This window comes from Spermophilus citellus (assembly GCF_964194105.1).
Source record: "Spermophilus citellus genome assembly, chromosome: 1".
In the NCBI taxonomy this organism is placed as follows: domain Eukaryota; kingdom Metazoa; phylum Chordata; class Mammalia; order Rodentia; family Sciuridae; genus Spermophilus; species Spermophilus citellus.
In genome coordinates, this window is record NC_138182.1 from 10,443,248 (window position 1) to 10,466,381 (window position 23,134).

General features: G+C 37.6%; 1 protein-coding gene across 1 annotated transcript in view; it reads left to right on the plus strand.

The window, feature by feature from the left end:
• The first annotated feature begins 3,955 nt into the window (after positions 1–3,955).
• NALCN (sodium leak channel, non-selective) overlaps positions 3,956–23,134 on the plus strand; it is a 288,158-nt gene continuing 268,979 nt past the window's right edge. Inside the window, exons 1-3 of the mRNA XM_081302231.1 lie at positions 3,956–4,096; positions 6,795–6,977; positions 22,488–22,571. Of these exons, the coding sequence (XP_081158357.1) occupies positions 3,989–4,096; positions 6,795–6,977; positions 22,488–22,571 (375 nt within the window). The 5' untranslated portion in view covers positions 3,956–3,988. The remainder of the gene's footprint in view (positions 4,097–6,794; positions 6,978–22,487; positions 22,572–23,134) is intronic.

Here is a 23,134-nt window from a genome sequence, read left to right on the forward strand (position 1 = left end):
TCTGCATCATTTGAAATGATCATATGAGAAGTTGACTTTTGATGTAAAGAAGACATATTAAAAAGGCAGCCCAATGGCTGGATGGATGCAGCTCAGTGGGAGAGCACTTGCCTAACTTGTGTGCAGTCCTGGATTCAACCCTAGTACCTCAAAAAAAAAAAAAAAAAAAAGGAAAGAAAGAAAAGAAATGGCAGCCCAGGCCCGAGGTCTTATGACCCATAAAAGAGTCTAGTAATAGGGATAAAATGAAAGGGGCCATTCTGTACATGCAAGAACAAGGAAACAAGAAGAGGATTCATCACTGAGAATATGTGTAATGTAAATCTGCATGGACCGTCTAGTGTGGGATCTGAAAAGTTCAGGACAGTAGAATCTGGGACATGAGTGGAAGGAGGGTGGCAGGGGGCCTGACCTGGGCAGGTCTGTCGTGTGGAATTTTGAGTGGTGATAGGATTGGTGTGGAAGAAGCAGCTCAGATACATGAGTCAAGAATGGTAGCTGGACACTAACAAGCGGCCATGGAACCTCTAAGAGCTGAAGACCATGTAGGGGTTACGTAGAGTAGATGGGCAGTGGACAGCTGGAGGGAGACAGGCTGCAAGCCACAATTTAGAGAAAGAAGTTAATACCAACCCCCAGGTAGTTCCAAAGAAGAGGAGTGACCCATAGAGTTGCAAGCACCTCACAGCTAAAGAAAATTGAATGTTTTTCTTTTTAGTTTGGTCAAGAGAAGTGGGAAGGAAATGGTTTCCAACAGAAGTAAAATTACTATCTCAAATTATAAGACTCTAGGTCTTAACCATTTAAAAGAGAGCAACAAACCAGAGTAGGTTTTCCCCTTGAGTTACTGTTAGCTGTTTCTGAGTCAAAGATTAATCAATGAACATATTGAAACTGTGCAGCTGCTCCCCCAATATTGAACTATTTAAATAGCAACTACTTTTAGTAAGTGTGAGAAAGCTGTTGGAAGCCCTGTTTTTCAAATGTCATGTACTGCCTTATGACGGGCACTTCTGGAAACATAAACAATATATTGGCTTATAAATACATGATAGTGATAAGGCAAAGATACACAGAAGCAATTTTCTATCAAAGCAATAAGCTTACCTAGGATACTCAAATATCCCTCCTGGTCTTTATCAGGGGAATAACAGGCCTGCTATGTCCCGTTTTATGGATTCAGCATGAATGGAGGCATAAAACAACATTACTGAGTGAGTGTAAGGGAGAACTATCACAATCAACAGCCTCCACTTAATTGTAGAGTATCATGTGTTTGCAATAAATTTATTTTACTATTTGTATACTTCATATAATAATTTTATTAAATCATTCCACATTTTAGGATCTTCTTGTTGAGTTGTAACGTGTGTGTGGATTAGGCAGGTTTCTTTGGAGTTTGAACACATTGTGCCTTAGGCAGTCTTTGATATGGTGGCATGTTTGGAAGTAGGTAAAGTGAGCATCAAAGTGAGTGACAATGTCATTCAACTGTAGTTGCACTGTTTTGATGGGTCAAATATAGCCAAAGTGGATCTTGTAAAAAGAAAATTCTAGATGTGTATTCTATAAGTAAATCAATCAAAAATCAATTTTGTCTTACCTAGCATATTGGTAATAAAAGGTGCATGGAGTTCATGTCCGTCAGTTTCTTCTGTCTCAGTGATAAAGGGATTGTGGCTAGGTCTGTAAGATTCCTTTGCTGGTCTTTGAATTTCATTGCAAAGCTGCTCTTTTACTTCCTCCTTTATGTTGTGTCATCTTGAAGGTTTTCTAAGAGATGTTGCATCTAGTCTGGATAGGTAGGAGAATGTCACTCAAGAGGCATCCCAAATTGAGGCCACCAGATGTTTTCCCTCTACAGTAAATCAGAGAGCAAGCATAATTTGAATATTCTGCATACATTTACATAGCATGTCAAGAGTCTCTAACTCCAATTATGTAAAATAAAAATTAATTAGTGAAATCTCCTGCAAAGCCCACATTCGAGCTCAGTATTCAAGGCCATAACAGCCTGGAAATACCTTCCACATCTTAAAGCCAATTAACTTGATTTCTTCTGGGAATAGGAGGGTTCTGCAGAGGTAGTTCCTCAGGTGGGTTGAGCAGCACATAATGAAAGGAGGAGACACTCAAACATAGAGACTCAGACTCAAACTTTACCCTGAGCTTCTGTGTTTTCTCTTTCCCAATGAAAATTGCTGGTGCATATATTTATTCCCACTGCAATACACATTCATACAATCTTCTTCAGCTACTTCAGAGAGAACTGAGAGGTGCTTATTGTCCTTGGTTAGGATTCTTCCTCTAGTTTTATGGGGCATCACATAGGAGAGCCAGTGAACCTTCCTGGTGTTAAATCAACGTTTTCCTGACTTGCAATTTGCATAGCTGCACATTGACTGGAGAGCATCTCTCCTGTCACTCCTAATAGTCCTCAGCACCAGTGTGATCATCCCTAAACACGCTGGGCTTTGTAATCAGACAGAATTTTTATTAAATTCCAAGTTTGCTTAGGTGGCATTGGTCAAATTGTTAGCTGACCAATTTTAGGATCTTCTTGAGGCTGGACTTTCTCATGCATTCATAAAAAGACAATATGTTCCCTGTTAGACCTGCTACAAAGATTAAATAAAATACCATTGCTCAGTGCTCCAAACTTAATATGTATGCAAAAGACATTAGGTACTCTTCTTTCTTTAAGATCAGCCCAAGTGTTAATCAAATGGGAAGTCTCACTGTGGATTCATAGGTAATGATTCACCCTTTCTTCTCACATTCTATTACCCTTATTTGCCATTTGTATTTGCTCGACCTATATGAGGGCCTCTTCAATGACTGCTGAATTGTGGCAGGTGGAAGCAATGGCCCCAGGAGGATGGAGATGACTCAGAATTGTGGAAACAATGTGGCAAGCTAGAATCTCATTTTCCTGTTCAGTGGAATTTTGTGAAGATTTTACTGAAGAGTAGCTAGAAGAATTTAGATAACCACTGCATTCATAAAAGAAAACAAACCTCCATTAAAAGGAGGTTCCAACTTGATCTGCCTGGTTTCCACCTGTTTTAGTCAGCTATTTTACTTCTCTGATCAAAAGACATAAGGAAAAGTTTATTTGGGTGCTAAAGTTTCAGATGGCCAACTCCATTGCTATGGGCCATGGGTGAGGCAGAACATCATGGAGGAAGAGTATGGCCAAGGAGAGCAGCTCAGAACATGGCACCATGAAGCAGAGAGAGACAGCTCCCCTTACCACAAAGTATAAACCCCAAAGACATGCTGCCAGGGACTCGCCTCCTCTGGCCACACCCTACCTGTCTACAGTTACCATCCAATTAATCCCTACCAGGGGATTAATGGACTGATTAGGTTAAACTCTCATAAACTAATCATTTCACCTCTAAACTTTCTTGTATTGTCTCACACATGAGCTTTAGGAGAACACCTAATATCTAAACCATAATACCATCCTTTCTTGGTAGGAAAAAAATGGGAAATCAGCTTGGGACTACTGTGGAAAGTAGGAGCTAAGTGTGAATGTCCTATTAAAACGACACAGGGTAACTATTGCAGAACACATGCCCCATCTGGATCGTCAGCAGGGCTTTGGTACAGACCATCTTGAAGTAGAGGCAGCTGTAGGTATATGAACATATATCTCAGAAATTTTTCTGACAATGTGTCCCCAAAGAGGCAAGCAATTTACCCCTGCTGTTCAGTGGTCTCTAAACTACGTATGAAGTATATAAGATAATCGATTACATTGGGAGAAACAAATCAAGCTTTTATTAACAGTTATTTTATCTCATCTTTTTAAGATTTCAATTTGCATGCATTTGTGGTATACAATGGAATGGAACACCTGTTGATCCACCAATTCCTGAACACACATGAAGACCTTGATGTTTTTGATTGGGTGATGAACAAAACCCTCTCTTCCTTTTCCCAGACTGTCGTTTGGTACCTGCACCCCAAAGCTAACTTCAGCATGCTCAAAAGGAAGCAGAGCTCCAGGGTGGAAGCCCAGCCAGTTACCGACTTTGGTCCTGACGAATCTCTGTCAGACAACGCCGACATCCTTTGGATTAACAAGCCAGTAAGTTTCTTTTTTTGAAGTATGGAGAAGCACATGCTGATAATAAGAGAAATTTGATTCGCAAATTCAAAAAGCATGTACCTTTGGCTTTGAACTGACTGTTTGAGCTGCAGTGGAATATAAATGAGTCTCAGAGTCTGGAAGTTGAGAGCCATTCAAATGAAAGGATGAGATGCCACTGTGAGTTGCTCTCAGAGGAAGAGAGGCCAGGTGGTCTAGTTCCCTTCTCTTTCCAGTCTGCTTTCCTAGTCTGCTCACATTTCTTTCTACACCGCTATTAGTGCTTTACAATCATCGAAACATCCCTGATGCCGTCATTGTGAATTGAAATGTGTTGGCATTACATTTACAGCTTTATTGCAGGCTCTGCCCTGGCTAGCAGCTACCTCTTCCCTGAATCTACACACCAGTCCTCTTGAGGCTCAGCAGCCACTTCCTGCTCCCCAGACTGTTGGGCTTGTTCACATCACTGCCCTGTGTGTACTGCTCTGAAGAGTCAAATCCTCCACATCCATTAGGGCTGCTGGAGACACCAACCCTCCCTACCACTTATCCTGTTTTATATTTGTGCATAATATAAACGTGTATTGTATATAAGTAGAGCCAGTACTCTGTATCCATGGATTCTGTATCTACAGATTCCACCAATTGAAAATATTCTTTAAAATACTGCCTCTGTACTGAACTTGCAGTCTTCTTTCTTGTCATTATTTGAGAAACAACTCAGTATGATAGTATATACATAGTACTAACATAGCGTTAGGTATTATAAGTCATCCAGAATGATTTAAAGTGTTCCAGAGAATGTGGATAAGTTATATGCAAATATAATGCCATTTTATACAGGACACTTGAGCATTCTTGGATTTTGGTGTCTGCAGGGGGTTCCTGGAACCAACAGATATCTGCCCAACAGATATCACAGATTTCAAGGGATGACTGTGTGTATAATGTATATGTGCTGTACTACTGTCATGCATGATCATTATAAGTTGGACTGTACTGCTTCCATTTTATAATCTCAGAGCCCAGCACATCTGATGCATAGTAGGTCTTCCATCAATATTTAGAGAATTGAGTGGAAGATAGAATAAATCACATACTAACTTTTTCTTAGTGTCTAACTGCTACAAAACTATATGAACATGGTGGTGATATAGATATAGCCTCAGAAGCACTGTCATAATTAATATGTAATTGTAAATCTTTTCTTAAAAAATATGTTTTTTTTAGTTGTAGATGGACACAATACCTTTATTTATTTTCATGTGGTGCTGAGGATCGAACCCAGTGCCTCACACACGCAAGGTGCGTGCTCTACCACTGAGCCACATCTCCAGCCCTGTAATTGTAAATCTTTCTTCAAATTCAAAACAGATTTGTTGTGCAAGGACCCTTCTTTGGAAGCTCTTTTGGTAACTAGATTCTTTATGTTGGAAATCCAGGCAGGCGCTATTTATTGAAGTGCTTCCAGATTGCATGAAATGTATAACAACCCTTAAAAGAAATTGGATCATCCATGACTTAGGTGGCATGGAATTACTGGCATGAGGTCTTCATGCAAATATTATAACTGTCAGGCAAATATTAGAATCTACTCCCTAGCCCACACATGTCTAATTCCCTTCAAAGTTCTTATAATCTTTTCTAGTTTTCATCTTAAGGGTTTACTAGTTTGCATATCTGCAGAATTCATCTACTACTAAACTAAAATTTTTTTCAGGGGGAATAAAAAGTTAATGAATTAACAAAACCATATATGTATCCAAGATGGTCAATAAACAACATTTACATTATGCTTAAGAATTTGTGTGCTAAATAATTCACTGGTGATATTAATTATGTGGGTTATCATGTAGATGCAATCAAGTATTTTTATCCTAGGTATTACTTTTCAGAATAAAATATTGTTTGTGAATGACCATAAGTCCTATACATATGTATATGTATATGTATATGTAAACACCCACATTTATATTTTTAATCTTTCCTCTTGTATGGGGTTTAAGAAAAATCTTCCAACAGTGACTGTGTTGCTAGAATGGCACAAAAACCTAAATTTTTACAATTCTGAAGGAGATTATGGGCAAAATTTGTATATAACATGATCTCTAAAATAAAATGTTTACTTATTATCTTTTCAAAATATAGGATGAAGTAGATTTTTAAAATTATGTTTCATTCAGATTATATATGATACAAATACAAAGAAAACCCTATACACGGGAAGCACTCTATATCAATTCACTTTAAAAGGCATTTGTGATCTCTGATGATAAGGCATTGTGGTAGATGCTACACTATGTAAATATAGTACTATAAATAGAATATGACCCAAATTCTAGGGGCTCATAGTATAAAACAGGGGAAGAGCAACATCAAGTCTTTCTATGAGTGAATTGCTGGAAATTACCAGAGACCTTTAAATCCTGATTAGCTCTAAATCTAGGTTTTGGCACTTCTTTATACCTGACCACAGGAATGTCTCCTAACCTTTCTGAATCTTAGTGTGTTCATGTTGAAAGCAAGCTGCGCTTAGCACATGATACACACCTAATAGACACTCGTCCCCTTCTTATCTCCACACTGGTGGAATATTTAAATCCTAGCTTTATGTCTGGCAAGTAGTATGGTTCATAATGCAGGCTAAAGAAACCCATCTGGAGTGTCACGTGGTCTCTCTGTGCCTCTCCTGCAGTGGGTCCACTCTCTGCTGCGCATCTGTGCCATCATCAGCGTCATCTCTGTGTGTATGAACACACCAATGACCTTCGAGCACTACCCTCCTCTCCAGTATGTGACCTTTACTCTGGATACTTTGTTGATGTTCCTGTACACGGCAGAGATGATAGCAAAGATGCACATCCGCGGTGTTGTCAAGGTGAGTGTGCTTAAGTTAACACCCAATGTGTGGGGAACATCTTCATCAGTTTAATGAAGTTTTCACATTGATTTCAGTAAAATGAGACCCCTTTTAATTTAATTCATATTGAAATCTTTAAAAAGGCCATGCCAACAGAAATTAGTAAGAGCTAAGTTGCATAAGAGTATCTTAAAAGTCAATTGCATTTTATAATAAGCCTGGGAACATCTGAAATGGCCCAAAATGCCAGCTTTGTGAAGCCAGGGTGAAGGATATAATGCTACAGAGGGCAAAGCCCATGGCCTGGCACTGTCACAGAACAGAGCACCTTGTTATTTATAAGGGCATCCATGGAATGGACCAAATCATAATACCTTGTTGACCACAGGAAAGCAGGGTGGAGAGTACATAATGAAGTTGGAACATGATGATATTCGATAGGATGTCATTATCTGAGCTGTTTTGAAGATACAAAAAGAAGCGGGAAAAAAGGTGGCGGGGGGGGGGGGGGACATAGGACAGAAAGGAACTCCAAAACTATTATAAAAAAGGAATGTGTAGCATGAAATTGGCACCATAAGGAGACCAAAGTGAATAAAAAGTTGTAAATAAAGGGAAAAGAAAGAAAAGGGAGAAGATTTTTGTCCTTCATACAGTACGTGGATGATACTTTTGCTGGAGCACTTTAATTGTCCCTTCCAGGGGGACAGTGACATAAACCTGCAGCAGCGTCAGCTTGGGGGTCTGACAAGTGACAGATTCGACTCAAAGCCTGGCTCTTATTTACTGGTTGTTATCAACATCTCAGAGTAGGTAATTTGGGAAGGAGAAGGCTCCATTCTGCTTGAGGATTCTGAGAATTCAGCGGGATGACTCACAGCACACCTACTGGTCCCTTCCATGGATGCCCTTTATGGATACTGCATGGCATCCTAGTCTTACAAGAGTGACTGCAGTCCATGGAGCACTGTGTTCACTCTTAACTTTTTCTTAGGGAATTTTACAGTTTAAACAAAAGTAGATTGTAGTGGTAATGCATCACACATTAGCAATGCTCAACATGGTAGCCAGCTCATCTTAAAGCAACTCTGATAAGTCCTTTCAGAAATAACTCCTCATACATTGATGAAATTTCCCTTTTTTTTAGCGTAATAACCATTATTATCTCCAGCAAAATTACTAATAATTCCTTGAAGTAGGCTGATACCCACCCCGATTGTCACAAATATTTCTTTGTATCATTGGTTTCTTTGAATCAGGACCCAAACAAGGTCCACACAATGTATTTGATTATTATATTTTCTTTTCTTTTTTTTAATATTTATTTTTTTTTAGTTCTCGGCGGACACAACATCTTTGTTGGTATGTGGTGCTGAGGATCAAACCCAGGCCGCACGCATGCGAGGCGAGCGCGCTACCGCTTGAGCCACATCCCCAGCCCCAGATTATTATATTTTCTAAGTATCTTTCAAGTCTCTTTAAGTCCAATAAGTTTTAGCCCCATACATTCTACAAGATATTTTTTCCCAGCCATTGATCCATTGGAAGAAATGAGACTTTTTTTTTTTTGGTCTTATAGAATATTCTGCTTCCTAGATTTATCTGATTGTTTACTGATGGTGTCACTTAGTAGCTTTTATAAATTCCATACTCCTGGACTCTTGCGTACTTTGAATGGAAATGTACAGGTACCTCTTTCCCCACATTGTCACCATAACATATGTTGGACTTGTGGGTATTTTTCAACTTGATGCTTGGGAAATAGTAACTTGGTGCCATTTTTAACTTGTATTTCCCTTTTGGTAGTGAGCCTGAGCATGATTTAATATTTCTAAGAGCTATTTTAAGTGACTTTTTAATTCAAATTTTCAATACTCTGTCTGTGTTAGGAGCATTAACTTTTGTGATATCAGTTGTGAATTTCTTGCACTATTTATAGCAATCTTTCCATTAATTCTTTTGGTATTTCCATACCATCACATCATATGCAAATCTTAAAGGCAGATGTAGCTGTTTTCTTTCTGATTCTTTGTCCCTGATTGCCTTCACATATTTAATTGGCTAATGCTGCTGATAAAATTTTAAATAGTGCTAGAGGCAGGAACATCCTTGTTTTGTTCCTAGTTCCCTACAGGAAGTCTAGTGTTTCCTTATTAAGTAATTTGAAGGATTTGGGTTTGAAGTGTTTATATCTTATCAGGTTAAGGTGATAAACATTAATTCCAATTGTTGAGAATTGTATCATGAATACTTTTGAAATTTGACAGATGGTTATTTTTTCCTCCTGTAATAGAATAGATCTCCTGATATTGAACCACTTTTACCTTCCTGGAAGAAACCCAATGAGGTCATGATACATTTTCATTCAGGTTTAACATATTTTATTGTATTTATTATTTTCTCAATTTTTAAATTCTCTCTAATCTTTGTTGGGTTTTGATATTAGGTTTTCATGTGTGTGTGTGTGTGTGTGTGTGTGTGTGTGTGTGTGTACACTTGCTTGCATTCCTGTGCTTTGAAATAGTCTGAGTTCTCTAAGAAGTGTTTTAACCTTCAAAGTTGGGTGCAAGTGTCCTGTGAAACCATCTAGTCTTGATGCTTTTTTGTTGAGTTTTCCTTTGCAATGTTTCCTATTTCTTTTATGGAAATTGGTCTGTTCAGTTTTGCTTGGTCTGCTTGATGAAGTATATTTTCTTAGGAAATTATCCTCTAGTTTGTTTAATTTATTGACACAAGATACATATTTTCTAAGTATCTTTCAAGTCTCTTTAAGTCCAATAAGTTTTAGCCCCATACATTCTGCAAGATATCTTGCTTAAAATAATTTTGATATCCTTTGTTTCCTAAGTATTTTCTCATAATTATGTATTTTGTTGTTACTTGTACTGGAGTTTCTTTTGCTCAGGTTGGCTGGTGTTTTAGTCAGCTTTTTCCTTGCTGTAACCAAAAGACCTGACAAGAACAATTAGAGGAAGAAAAGTTTATTTGGGGGCTCATGGTTTCAGAGGTCTCAGTCCATAGATGGCTGATTCCTTTCCTCAGGGCCCAAGGTGAGGCAGAGAATCCTGACATAAGAATGTGAAAGAGGAAAGCAGCTGGTGGGGACAGAGAGAGAGAGGGAGAGAGGGAGAGAGGGAGAGAGAGGGAGAGAGAGGAGGGAGAGAGAGGGAGAGAGAGAGGGAGAAAGAGAGAGGGGGAGGGAGAGAGAGAAAGAGAGAGGGGAGGGAGAGAGAGAGGAAGAGAGGGGAGGGAGAGAGAGGGAGAGAGAGAGGGAGAGAGAGGGAGAGAGAGGGGGGAGGTAGAGAGGGAGAGAGAGAGGGAGACAGAGGGAGAGAGAGGGGAGGGAGAGAGGGAGAGAGAGGGAGAGGGAGAGGGAGAGAGAGAGGGGAGAGAGAGAGGGAGAGAGAGGGGAGAGAGAGGGGGGGAGGAGAGAGAGAGGGAGGGAGAGAGTAGAGGAGAGGGAGATAGAGAGAGAGAGAGAGTAGAGGAGAGGGGGAGAGAGAGAGAGAGTAGAGGAGAGGGGGAGAGAGAGAGAGTGAGAGAGAGAGAGAGAGAGAGAGAGTAGAGGAGAGGGAGATAGAGAGAGAGAGAGAGTAGAGGAGAGGGGGAGAGAGAGAGAGAGAGAGTAGAGGAGAGGGGGAGAGAGAGAGAGAGAGAGTAGAGGAGAGGGGGAGAGAGAGAGAGAGAGAGAGAGAGAGAGAGAGAGAGAGAGAGAGAGAGAGAGGGAGAGAGTTAGTTCTCCACTCACAAGGGACAAAATATAAACCCCAAAGGCATGTCCCCTATGACCTACCTCCTCAGTCATATCCTACCTGCCTAAGGCTACCACCCAGTTAGTCTCTATCAGAAGTTTAATGCACTGGTTGGATTAAGGTTCTCAAAACCCAATCATTTCATCTCCAAGCTTTCTTGCATTGTCTCACACATGAGCTTTTGGAGAACACAGCATCTAAACCACAGCAGCTTCTCAGTCACCCACCAACACAGTTCCAACCCGCACTTCCTCTGCTCTGCTGGCCCTCTCATCTGATCCCTCTTCTGCATTGGCCCCACTGCACCTGCCCTACCCTGTCTGGATTCTACTCCTGTAGTTTTTCTTTAACATGGTCTCTGGTCTCTGTAAGGGAGATTTTTGCAGGTAGCCGAGACTAGGATGTTCCATTGCCCTTAATTTTCCTGCAGTGCCTTGGTGGATATTTGTTGTTGTTGATTTTGTTTATGTTGTTCTTTGGTTTTGTATTACCTATAATTTGTATCCTGCTAAGTTACAGTTCTACATACTGGGTCACTTATTCTTAGATTCCCTCTCTGAGGTTTCCTCTCGGTATTCCAGTGTATATTAGAAGATTCTATATCATGGAATCTGTTGGTTCTTGAAAGTGGTGGGCATCCACTATACCCTCCATGAATGGATTTTGGGATTATTCCATTTCCTTTCCATTTATTATTTATTATTCCATTTCCTTCTTTACCCTTTATTTACAACATTTTATTCACTTTGGTCATGTCTGAGTCTTCTACAAAGTTGCTAGCCAGTTTTTCTAAGCAGTAGGTTTAGACAGTCATGGGCTCACATAATTGATAGCTGTCTCGGGAGGCCTACTTGGAGGAAAGTTGGTCTTGGGAGAGTCCTAAAGTGTCTCTTCTTCAATTGTGGCTTTTATCCCTTGGTGCTGCCTCTTCCTAGGTGGCAATCTGAGATCACTAAGGCCCTGGCTGACCCTGTCGCTTGACTAGGTTGGTCACCCAGGCTCCGGCAACCTCTGCCCAGGCTGTGAAAGAACCAAATGTTCTGGGTTGAGCCCTTTGTGATTGAAATCTGCATTTGCTGACTTCTTTAAGGTACTGGCTTGAATGAAACAAATTTATGGCATTTTCCTAGAAGAAAGTTTTGTTTCTTAGTTATTTAATAAAGTCATGGATTTCCCTTCCCCCAAATAACAATAGGTACCACTCTAATGGTCACTGTTCTAGCAGATCAGAACAACAGAGAAGGTGTGAAACTTGAATTATATGTTTATTCCAAGCAAACAGAGCATCAAGTGAAGTGTTAACAATTGAGCTATTAGAAGTTGAACCAGTAGGTATAAAATAAAAACCTGATTTATAACCAAGTTGTTTGTTCAAATTATTGTAAATTAGCCATTTTTAGTATTTTTAATTTTCATCAACATTTAAATGAGCTAATTACTAAAAACCAAAAATATTGTTTCTTATTTTCAATATGTGGGAGTTGAAAATTAAAAATTAAAATCAATCTAGGTTTTCTACTTTTTTTTTTTTTTTTTGTCTGGGAAAACTAAAGGAAGCTGTGCTGATGTCATTTTTCTGGTGGGCACCCCCATCAGAACTTCAGCATTTGGTGCCACACACATGTGCAAACCTGCATAACAGAACAGTCAGAGCTCAGAAGGACAGTGGGCTTGAGAGCACATCCTCATATTTAAGGCTTAAGCTTTTAATCAGATGGTTTTAGCAAGCTGTCATATGCCACATTAGCTTTATGCTGTTAATTTAAATGTTATTACATTGTAGTTTCGTATTTGTGGATTTGTTTTGCTTTTATAGTTACATGAGAAACAAGGATGTATTTTAAGTATTTAAGTTACTTCACCCTAAGAACTATTCAGGCCCCAGGGGGACTCTGTTCTACTTTTTTAGAAGACTTCTAATGTTGTTCAAATGTAAGTTATTGCACCCTCACCAAGTTACCCTACAATAATTAAAACATTGATTAAGCATATGTCTGTCAAACCTTACTTTTTAATACTTTTTTCTACCTTAATTCATTTGCCAATACCTTACCTCTCACTCAATTTCTTCCTCTCTCCACCCAAGGTCATTGCAGACATGCTGTGTTTGATCACTCATAGGACGTAAGCCTGGGTGCTCATGCACCCACAGGGATGTCCTGAGTGTTTGTATTCTGTTTTAATCATAAGGTAACACTCTTCCAAAGTTTCCACATTGTTTGGAACAGAGTTGTACAGATGTTTAATATACATTGATTTGCACCTAAAGTACTCTAAGGAATAGTCAGATTTAGTTATTGGGTGAGTAACAGAAGTTTGTCTTGTCTTCTGTGGAAGAGTGTCTTCTATGCCTGAAATATGGTTGGTCCATAATAAAATACCTGTAGAAGAAAGCCATGTATCGTTGGCCATTCCTCATACAGAGCTCTTTAAAATTACACCTCGTCTGTTTTGGCAATATTAGGGTATACTTAAAATTTATACCTAGTGCTTAAGTTACTGTTAACTAAAGATACCTGATTTATAAAATTAAGTACAACAAACCAAACCTATTCTCTTTTTGGGCGGTGGGGGTGCTCAAAGTAAGAGTACTGAAGCTGTGATTTCCTGGTATTGTCTACTAATTTTATTGACCTAGTAGCTTGTCAAATGGATAAATATGAATATAAAATATTTCAGATATTTAAATATTTAAGATATAAGTATAATGTAAGTATAAGATTATATTCTTAGATGCCAGTACACAGATTTCCAAGTTTTCCTTTAATCTCTCAGCTGACATGTAGTGAACACTTAGGATGAGTTTTTCACTGCCCCATGAGAAAGGAAACAGACAAACCAAGCTCAGTGCTAGAACACCCCTGGGTTCAATCTCTAAGGCAGGAAAAAAGAAAAAGAAAGGGGTGTGGGGGAGGCAAGCACAGATAAAGAGACCAGAACCTCACTTGGGGAGACCAGGGAAGTCTGGAAGAAGAGAGAGAGGGAAACGAGGTCTTGATGGGAACATGTGATGTATGGCAGGGTGTGGGGAAGAAGGGGAAAGATTTCACAGAGAGAAAAGGAAACTTCTGGGATTCAGAGGCGGGAGCAGCCTGGTACCTGGAACTGTAAGGAGCCAGAAGTGGCAGGTCCCCAGTGCTCAGAGAGGATTTGTGAAGAAGGCTGGCTGCCTCTTGCAGGGCCCAGAAGCTCTGCGAGTTCCAACTTCATGCTGTGGGAGTTTTTCGTCCGCCAGTGGCCTGGTCTGGAGATGGCCCGCTCCATGCAGTACCAGAGAGAGAAACTGAAGCAGAAAGTCCTTCTGGAAAGATCTAGCTTTAATTTGTTGTTGTTGTTGTTTTGTTGAAGGGATATATTTGTTTTAAGAATTCCCATATTTTATACTTCTCACGCTCCAAGGTGTCTGCCAACTAATTCCTGGTCCCCAATAATTTGTTTCTAATTCCCTCTCCACTAATTCCTCTTCTTAGAAGCTTTCTGGCTCACCAAATCCTCAAAGGTGAAAACAAGACATTTTGGATGATATGTGTTTGTGCTGCTGCAGATCATCCCATGTAGTGAAGGCTGTGAATTCTTCAAACAATTCTCAATTGTCGGTTTTTCATCTAGCAATAGACCTAGGTAAAAGTAACATGCATCCTTTGAGCACGGTTGAAGTAATAAATAATAAAGCTAAGACACAGTGACAGATGGGCCCTGGGAACTGGGGACAATAAATCACACGCTCAAGAAGCTATACCAGTGCATATAATTTTGTGGCTACAAAATACAGCCCTAAAATGTGTCTGGTCTCTCTGCTTGCTAAAGACTTGCAAGGCACTTTACGTTACTTTCTCATGCCAGATAATTGATTGGCAGGCTCCAGCTGTTTACCTTTATAAAAATCAACAGACAGTTCTTGAATATCTATCAGCCACCAGTGTACTGATTTCTGCCCATAACTGGAGCCTTCCACCTTCTATTTCTCATTGATGCAAAACTCAAATTACATCCTCTCTTTTTGTGGCTGAGGTGCTAGAATGTCCCTTGTAGCACCAAGCATTCAATTTCCTTGCTTAATTCTGGTTATGTTTTTTTGGAAGCAGGGATATAGGATGATTTATTATTTACAAATAATATTATAACTAAGGCATCAGTGAAATAGGATTTTTAAGGATCTGGATGTGCTTATACATCAAATTACAACAACTTTTAACCAATTTTGATAAGGCCTTTGAAAATAAAAACTGAAAAAAAAAAACAGATGATTTGCTAGCTGCCTCAGGCATAAAATGTAATCTGAGATTATACTTCTAATGCCAGATGTCAAAACCTGTGTTCATTAAAAATATTTTAAACTTATTAAGCCTTACTGATTATTGATAATGATTAATATGATAGTAACTTCAATTCCTACCAGTTTGATTCTGTTTAGAATTTCCTTGCAAAGCATATTATATAAACCTTGCCTCTCTTCCTATTTGTACGGCGTGTTCATCTCTGCTTATTCAAGCTGTACTAATCCAGGAAATACCCAACAGTCATCTCCTAATCTCATCTGTGTTCTTTCATAATCATGCAGGAGGAGACTTAAGTTAATGATATTAACTCGAAAGGCAATACATCTTTCTCTCTTTGCCAGAGGGAATAATTTCCTTTTAGAAGCAATATTAGTAGTTTTAGCAAGTGATGGATGGATGCATTCTCAGGCTTAATTGGCTTCTTGCTGTATACATAGCAATCTATAGAAGCTCGGTAAGATGGTTCATGCAATCAGTCATCTATGTTTGCTGTATATCATACACTGGGCTAGGTCTTGGGACTACCACTCTCAATTACCTGGTTTAAAAATCTTAAGGTATTGCTAATCTTCCTAATAAATGCAAACATTTACCGCTGGATACAGATTTTTTCTTTTCTTTTTTATGCAACAAAAGAACCAGTTCAGAGATAATCTATGTAGGAAACTCAAATGTCACCATTAAATCTAATACCAAAATATAAATCCTGAAACAACCAATAGAGCTGACAAAAGATTATTCTGTTCATAACACAATGTGAACATTATTTGTATACAGGAGCTGAGTGGTCTGTTGCCCTAGCTTTGCATTAAGGTGATCAGAGTAAGCTGTGGTTAGCTCAGAGTTGGGAGGAAAATCAGGCCAGAAATCTTGAGGAAGACAGAAAAGCATGGAAAAAAAAAAACAAAACAAAACAAAACAAAAAAAAAAAAACAAAGAATGCTAAGAGATCCAAGATGGCAGAATAGAGGAGGTCACCTTCCAGGCTGTTCTGTGGCGTGAAACCAAGAAAGAAAGAAAAAAACAAAAAATCGGTGGGAGGAACTTTACAGGAACTAAAACTGGACATTCAAAGCAAACCAGGGGACACAGGAGGTTGGATATAATAAAATAAGGAAAAACTCCCTGGGCAGGAAGTTTGGCCAGAGAGGTCCCTCTGTGAGCATAGTAGAGGGACAATGGAATTAAAGGAAGCCACATTCTTGGGAGGCCTGAGTTGTGTCTGGGTACAGAGCCTTTAGAGACCAACCACATTGCCTGACAAACCTGAAGGACTCATTGCGGGATACTGTGTGGGGAAAGAAGCTGCCACCTCTTCAAGCTGCATGCAGAGGACAAAGGACAAACCATTGTGAAGCCAACTCCTGGCAAACAAGAGTTTGGTTTAGTCCTGATGGACACACTCTGCATGACACAGAGTGTGCTTAAGTGACCGGGAGAAAATCAGAGATGGAGAGAGGGTTACAGAGGGGACAAATGGTTATGGAAACACACCCCTGTCTTCCCCTTCCACTCCAATCCGAGTGCTTGCAGGACTGGCTGGGAGACACATCTGGCCTGGAACTCTGAAGTGTGGGTCCGGAGAAACTGTTTGAAGACTGAACCTGAGACCAGGAAACATAGGATCGGCAGCTGACATAGGGGACTAAGAATTGGATCCCCCACAACATGAGTGGAACCCAGGGGAAATCCCTGATGTAAAGTTATCTAGTGTGAATCAGCAAGTACTGAAAGCTGATGGGTCTGGTTAAAATCTCCACAACAATTAGCTTTCAGGGAAGAGCCTGGAGCCCACCTGAGATTAACCCTGTCTCCAGGAACTCACTAGGATCACCTCTGTCACTCCAGCAATCCAGAGGGTGGAACATCACACCCCAGAAGACTCCAACTAACACTGCTGAGAAGAGAGCCTCAGAACATTTTGAACTCCAATGGAAAGAATTCTTTAACTTTTCAAGATGTTTTTTTTCTTTTTTTCTTTTCTTAAATTCTCTTTTCACTCTTTAGTTGTGGCCTTAATGGTACATGGACATTTATATAGTTTCCTATTTTTTTTCTTCTCATATCTAGCATTTTTGAAGCCAGTTATATTACATGGATTCATTTTTGTAAACTAGGACATTTGACTAGTATATTTTGGTTTTGTTTTGTATTCTTTTATTTTTAAAAAAATTGCTTTAAATATGTTTTCTTCTCCTACCTATCTGTTTCCATTGAATCTCTGTTTTGCTCTGCTGACAGCCAATCTCTGTTGTTCTCTCTTTCACTCATCCTTTAATCATTTACTTCTGTCTTCTCTCCTCCTACCTCATAATCATCACATCCTCTATCACTTCTGTTCTCTCCCTCTCCACCATTTGAAGTTGTAAACCCTTTTGCAAACTTGTTTCATATCATTTCTGTTTATTGTGATAATTAACGTTGTAGACATTACAGTAGGAACTATTTGGTTTAATGCTGTATATTGTTTGCATTGGTTGTTCTTATTGTTTCCCCCTCAACAGTGAGGTACAGGAAACCTTCAGGGACACTATCAGTTCATACTATTAGATGAGTGGACACACAAACAACATAAAAAAGCAAGGGAACAAATCACCCTAAGCAAACCAAGATACACCAATAACAGAGTCCATCAACAAAAACAGTGGGAAAAATGTCAGAGAAGGAGTTTAGAATGCACACAGTTAAACTGATCTGTGAAGGAAAGGATGACGTAAGAGAGCAAATACAGGGAGAAAGAGATCACTTCAATAAACAGGTAGAGATTCTGGGGAAAAAACAAAAACAAAAAAAAAAACCCTAAACAGGAGTCCTTGAAATGAAGGAGACAATAAACCAAATTGAAAATTCAATAGAAAGCATATCAACAGATTAGACCACTTGGAAGAAGAACCTCAGGCAGTGGAGACAAAATATATAAGCTTGAAAATAGAGTTGACCATGGAGAGAAGATGTTAAGAAACCTTGAAAAGGAATAGTCAATCAAAGGATAAACTCTTTCAAATTTAAAGCTAGAAATAAACCCAAATGAACGGAAACACAAATCATATATCAATACTATCCTTGAACATTAGTGGCCTAAACTCATAGATCAAAAGACACAGACTGGCAGATTGATTAAAAAACAAGACCCAACAATATGCTATCTCCAGGAGACTCACGACATAGACAATCCATAGACTGAAGGTGAGAGGATGGGAAAAAACATATCACTCATATGAATTGCGTAAACAAGCAGGAGTTTCTATCCTCATATCAGATAAAGTGGACTTCAAGCCAAAGTTAATCAGAAGGAACAAAGAAGGACATTTCATACTGCTTAAGGGAATTATACAGCAATAAGACATAACAATCATAAATATTGATGCCCATTTATGCCCCAAGCAATGGGGCATCTATGTATATCAAACAAACCTTTCTCAATTTTAAGAATCAAATAGACCACAACTGGGTAACTTTAACATGCCTTGGTCACCACTGGATAGATCCTCCAGACAAAAACTAAATAAAGAAGCTATAAAAGTAAAAAATATCATTGATAGTTTAGAATTAACAGACATAGATAGCATATTTCATCCATCTAATGACTTAATACACTTTCTTCTCAGTAGTGCACAGATCCTTCTCTAATTAGACCATGTTATGTAAGCTCTCACATATGTTGGCATACAATTGTAATATTACCTTAATATATTTTTAGCATCTCTAGGGTTATTTTGATAGCTCCCTTTCCATTGATATTAATTTTTGTGTTCTTTCTTTTTTCTTGATTAGACTTTTTTGGATTTGTATTGTTTAGCTGTATTATTTATTTTCTATTTCATATATTTCTGCTCCTACTGTTATTTGTCTTTCCTATATAATTCTAAGTTATAGATGTTCATCTGAGTACCGTTTCACCCCAGATACTGATATTTTAAGCTTTTATTATCACTTAGTTCAAAGCATTTTTTATTTACTTTTCTTCTACTTTCTTCCTTGACTTCTGAGATATTTATAAGTGTGCTATTTAATTTGGAAATAGTTGACATGTGGGGGTGGGGTTTTATATATCTTAAGTGATTGATTTCCAATGTAATAAATCATGCAGGAAACAGTATGCATAATTTCAAATTAAAGAAAATAATAATGGAACTGCTTTTAATATTGATTGTATTGGTTACATACATATCAAATTGATCAAATTGCATACTTCCAATATGTTCATTTTATTGTGCTTCAATTTTACCTCAGTAAAGCTATGGAACAAAAAAGAATGCTAAGAAGAAAAGGTTAAGAAAGAAAAAAAGAAAAACACTGTGTGTTACTGGTCTTTGTATTCTGGGTAACTAATACTGTTTTGTAAAGTGTTTATGAATATTTTTTGAAAACAAATTAAAAATTATGCACAGGGAATTACTTCCATATTTAACAGGAAAAAGTAAAAAGAGATCAGGTCTAATTGATTGTTGCGTGCCATCCAGCATGCTGTGGGCTTGTTGGTGACAGCAAACACCATGACAAACTCTGGAAGGTCGACAGCAGAAACCTTTTCCAACAATTCAATCAAAATCACTTATTAATTAAAAAAATAGCTTTCTCTGTTATCTAATGAACATTTTGCTAAGCCAGCTTTCACAGTATGAGGTCATTTTGAAATTAAATATTTATATGCTTTTGTGATCATCACCCATGCTTCTAAATTGGCTAAAAAGTAATCCATCCTTTTATGTAGTTTGGAATATATTGTGGATTAGCTTTTCCACATCAATTTCCTTAGCAAACCGATTGATGTAGTACATGACAAACAAAAATTCAGTCACCTCTGTTACTGATGAGCATGCATTCTGAATTTGTGAGGCCCAAATGTTAACATTTGACTCTATTTCTGACAACTGAAAAGGTGATTTTTTTTTTAAGGCTAAAATGTTCACCTTTCTATAAACTTATTTTTGGAAATCTGGTTTAAAAATTGTCACACAAACATAAGTAAAACACACAGACACACACACACACACACACACACACACATATACATCAGGACTCATTGTGAAACTATATTCCCCTTCTGCCACAGGTTTCTGACACTCCCTGGCTCCCAGGGAAATATGATTGTTTAAACTCACATGTTACATTTTAAATAATCCTCAGTATAATGACAAGCTCTCATCCTATGTCATACTTAATTTAATTCATGACTAAAGCAAATTATGAGCAGTAAAAGAGGATAAATGTAGTGACACTATATATATATATATATATATATATATGTATATATATATATATATAACATTTTTAATGACAAAAAGAAACAAAATATTAATAGTGATTTGGAAAAATGTCATATGAACTTAGCCTATTTGGGTACCTCTGTATCCAGTGATCTATAATTATTTTTTTCCTGCCTAACATTTACTTTTTAATTGTTCTAATTTTAAATAGATCTCTAATGAGAACTATTTTCATCTTCTTTTGGAAAATTAACTGGGAATGAAAACTATAAAAGGGCAGGAGTTTTTTGTTTTTTTTCATTCCTTAATCACTAGTTCTTGATCACTGTCCAAATTCTAGAAGTATTCTATACATTGAGTGGATGAGTGAATTTGGAAAGCAACTTTAAATAATTGTTCCATTATTGTTTTGAATATTAATCAAAATTAGAATAAGATAGGATTCAACTTCATATTGGCTATACTGCTATAATGTATGTATACAAATTACTATTGATTTATATTTTTATATAGTTTTGCAAAACAATCAGACATGATGCTCATAGTAAATGAGGTTCCATGAAACTTTGAAGATAACTAAATGTTTAAAATGGTTTTATATGGGGCTGGGGATGTGGCTCAAGCGGTAGCGCGCTCGCCTGGCATGCGTGCGGCCCGGGTTCGATCCTCAGCACCACATACCAACAAAGATGTTGTGTCCGCCGAGAACTAAAAAATAAATATTAAAAAAAAATTCTCTCTATCTCTCTCTCTCTCTCTCCTCTCTCACTCTCTCTTTAAAAAAAAATAAAAAAATAAAATAAAATGGTTTTATATTTAGTACGTGCATATGTGTTTGTGTATACACACAGCCTACAGGACCCTCAGATGTAGTTTTTCTCTTCTTGGAGTATAAATCATAAGTATAAATTAATTAACCTACTAAATTAGGTTCATTGTCCTCCTCGTCACCCAGTCCCAAGCCTCAAGAGTTTGCTTTCAGATATCTCATTTGTGAGTTTTCTTGAACACCTGAGTCACCAGCTTTGTTGATTGTCTTGCCAATGATAAAATTATTTGCACATTTATTTGGAAGCTGTGAACTCTCCACAGAGTAAAGCTTCTCATTTCTCCCACCATGTTTATAGCTTTATTATAAGTTATTCTGCTCTGTGTATTAGTTGGGTTTGTTCATATCTGTGTTTCTGCAAAAGATGCTGGTGGTACAGTTGTTGTTGTTGTTGGTGGTGGTGTGTGTGTGTGTGTTTGCTAGTCATTCATTAGACATCTTTTGTAAAACAGGCTTGTCAAGTTTATATTCCATATCTGGGCCTGAGATATGAAGTTATTGAAATTATCTGAGATAACTTTCATTAAGTGTTTTATCATATGATATTATGAACAATATAAATTGTACCTGGAAGTTTTTCCAGGAAATATTTTAATAATCTATTTGTTACTAAAGGTGGAAGGCTATGGAAATTATTTTTTAAAATACCCTGCAAAATATTTCATATTCTATTTAAAATGTTCACATTGTGCTCCCATTTTATTTTCTTATCAAATTCAGTCCAAGATGGAAATGATCTATGTGACTAAATTGGGAATTGAGTTACATGAATGATTGAAGAACTAGTGACTTACTGGGAGAGTCATATGAAAGCAAAGGTTTCCAGTTCCAACTTGATGCATCTTCCCTATTGTTATTCCAAAGGAAATTATTGCCTAAATTTTCCAATTTTTATACAATGTGCATTCTAGCATCAGAATAGATTTCCTATTAAAAAATAAATGAATCCATCTTTTTTTAATCTTTCTTTTACATACACAATCACAATTAAAGAAAAAGTCAATTATGCTTTTCTTTGTAATTGAGGCACATATTTTATTCACTTGAGCTGACTTCCCACTTATGGTGGTTGATCAAGCAGTTCTAATGGCTGTTATGTAGACCAGTGTGTGCTATTGTTCTTGCAGGAAGAGCTGTCATGGGACCTAAGTGGCCTAGTTAAGAAAGATGGCCTCTGTTTTTAAGCTCTAGAATTTGTGTGATTAATTGAACAAAGAGTGATGTTTTCCTTTTGCATAAATTAAAAATTTTACACTCAAAATTCTGCAGTTTCTCGTAGTTCATAAATAATTCTCCTTATTAATAATGCTGCTTAAAATGCTCTTCAAAGTCTGCTTATTATGATACGAAAATTATGGGTGAGTTTTACTGAATTAACACTTGCTATTCCCTCCACAGAATTTTGTTTTAAATACTATTCGTTTTACCTGCTAATGCTATGTGAAATTTATTTTTAGGGGGATAATTCCTATGTGAAAGATCGCTGGTGTGTTTTTGATGGATTTATGGTCTTTTGCCTTTGGGTTTCCCTGGTGTTACAGGTAATTAAATATTTTTTAAATCACAAGGGGGGTATTTTCTAAAATGGGCATTATTTTGCTTTGAAAATTTAAAAAGAAATATTAAAGAACATATATCAAATGTGATTGTGTAATTTCCTATGACATTTCTTTAAATGTCTACTGTGATGAAAGTCTAATTGTTACATTTTAATTAGTGTTGGTTACATTTGTGAATTATTTCTCAGAAATGGAAATTATTTCTTACTAAACAAATATAAAAATATAGTCAGTGAAATAAAGAAAAAAGATGTGGGGTACGATTTCTGTATTTGAAACATAAAAAATTGAAGAACACAGCAAGAGATCTACCTTTTCAGCAAAATTTTAAGTGCAATACATTATTACTGACTATAGGTATAATGTTGTTCAGCAGATTCTGGAGTTTATTCACCTACTCTTCATTTAAACTTTGAGACTAAAAGAAATTCATAGGCCATCTTGCCTAGTCATCTGTGGTTTTTGATAACCTGTCCTTAATATAAAATGCACATCTCCAATAATTTAATTTCATCTCACACATTAATTTAGTAGCTTGTGTGTTA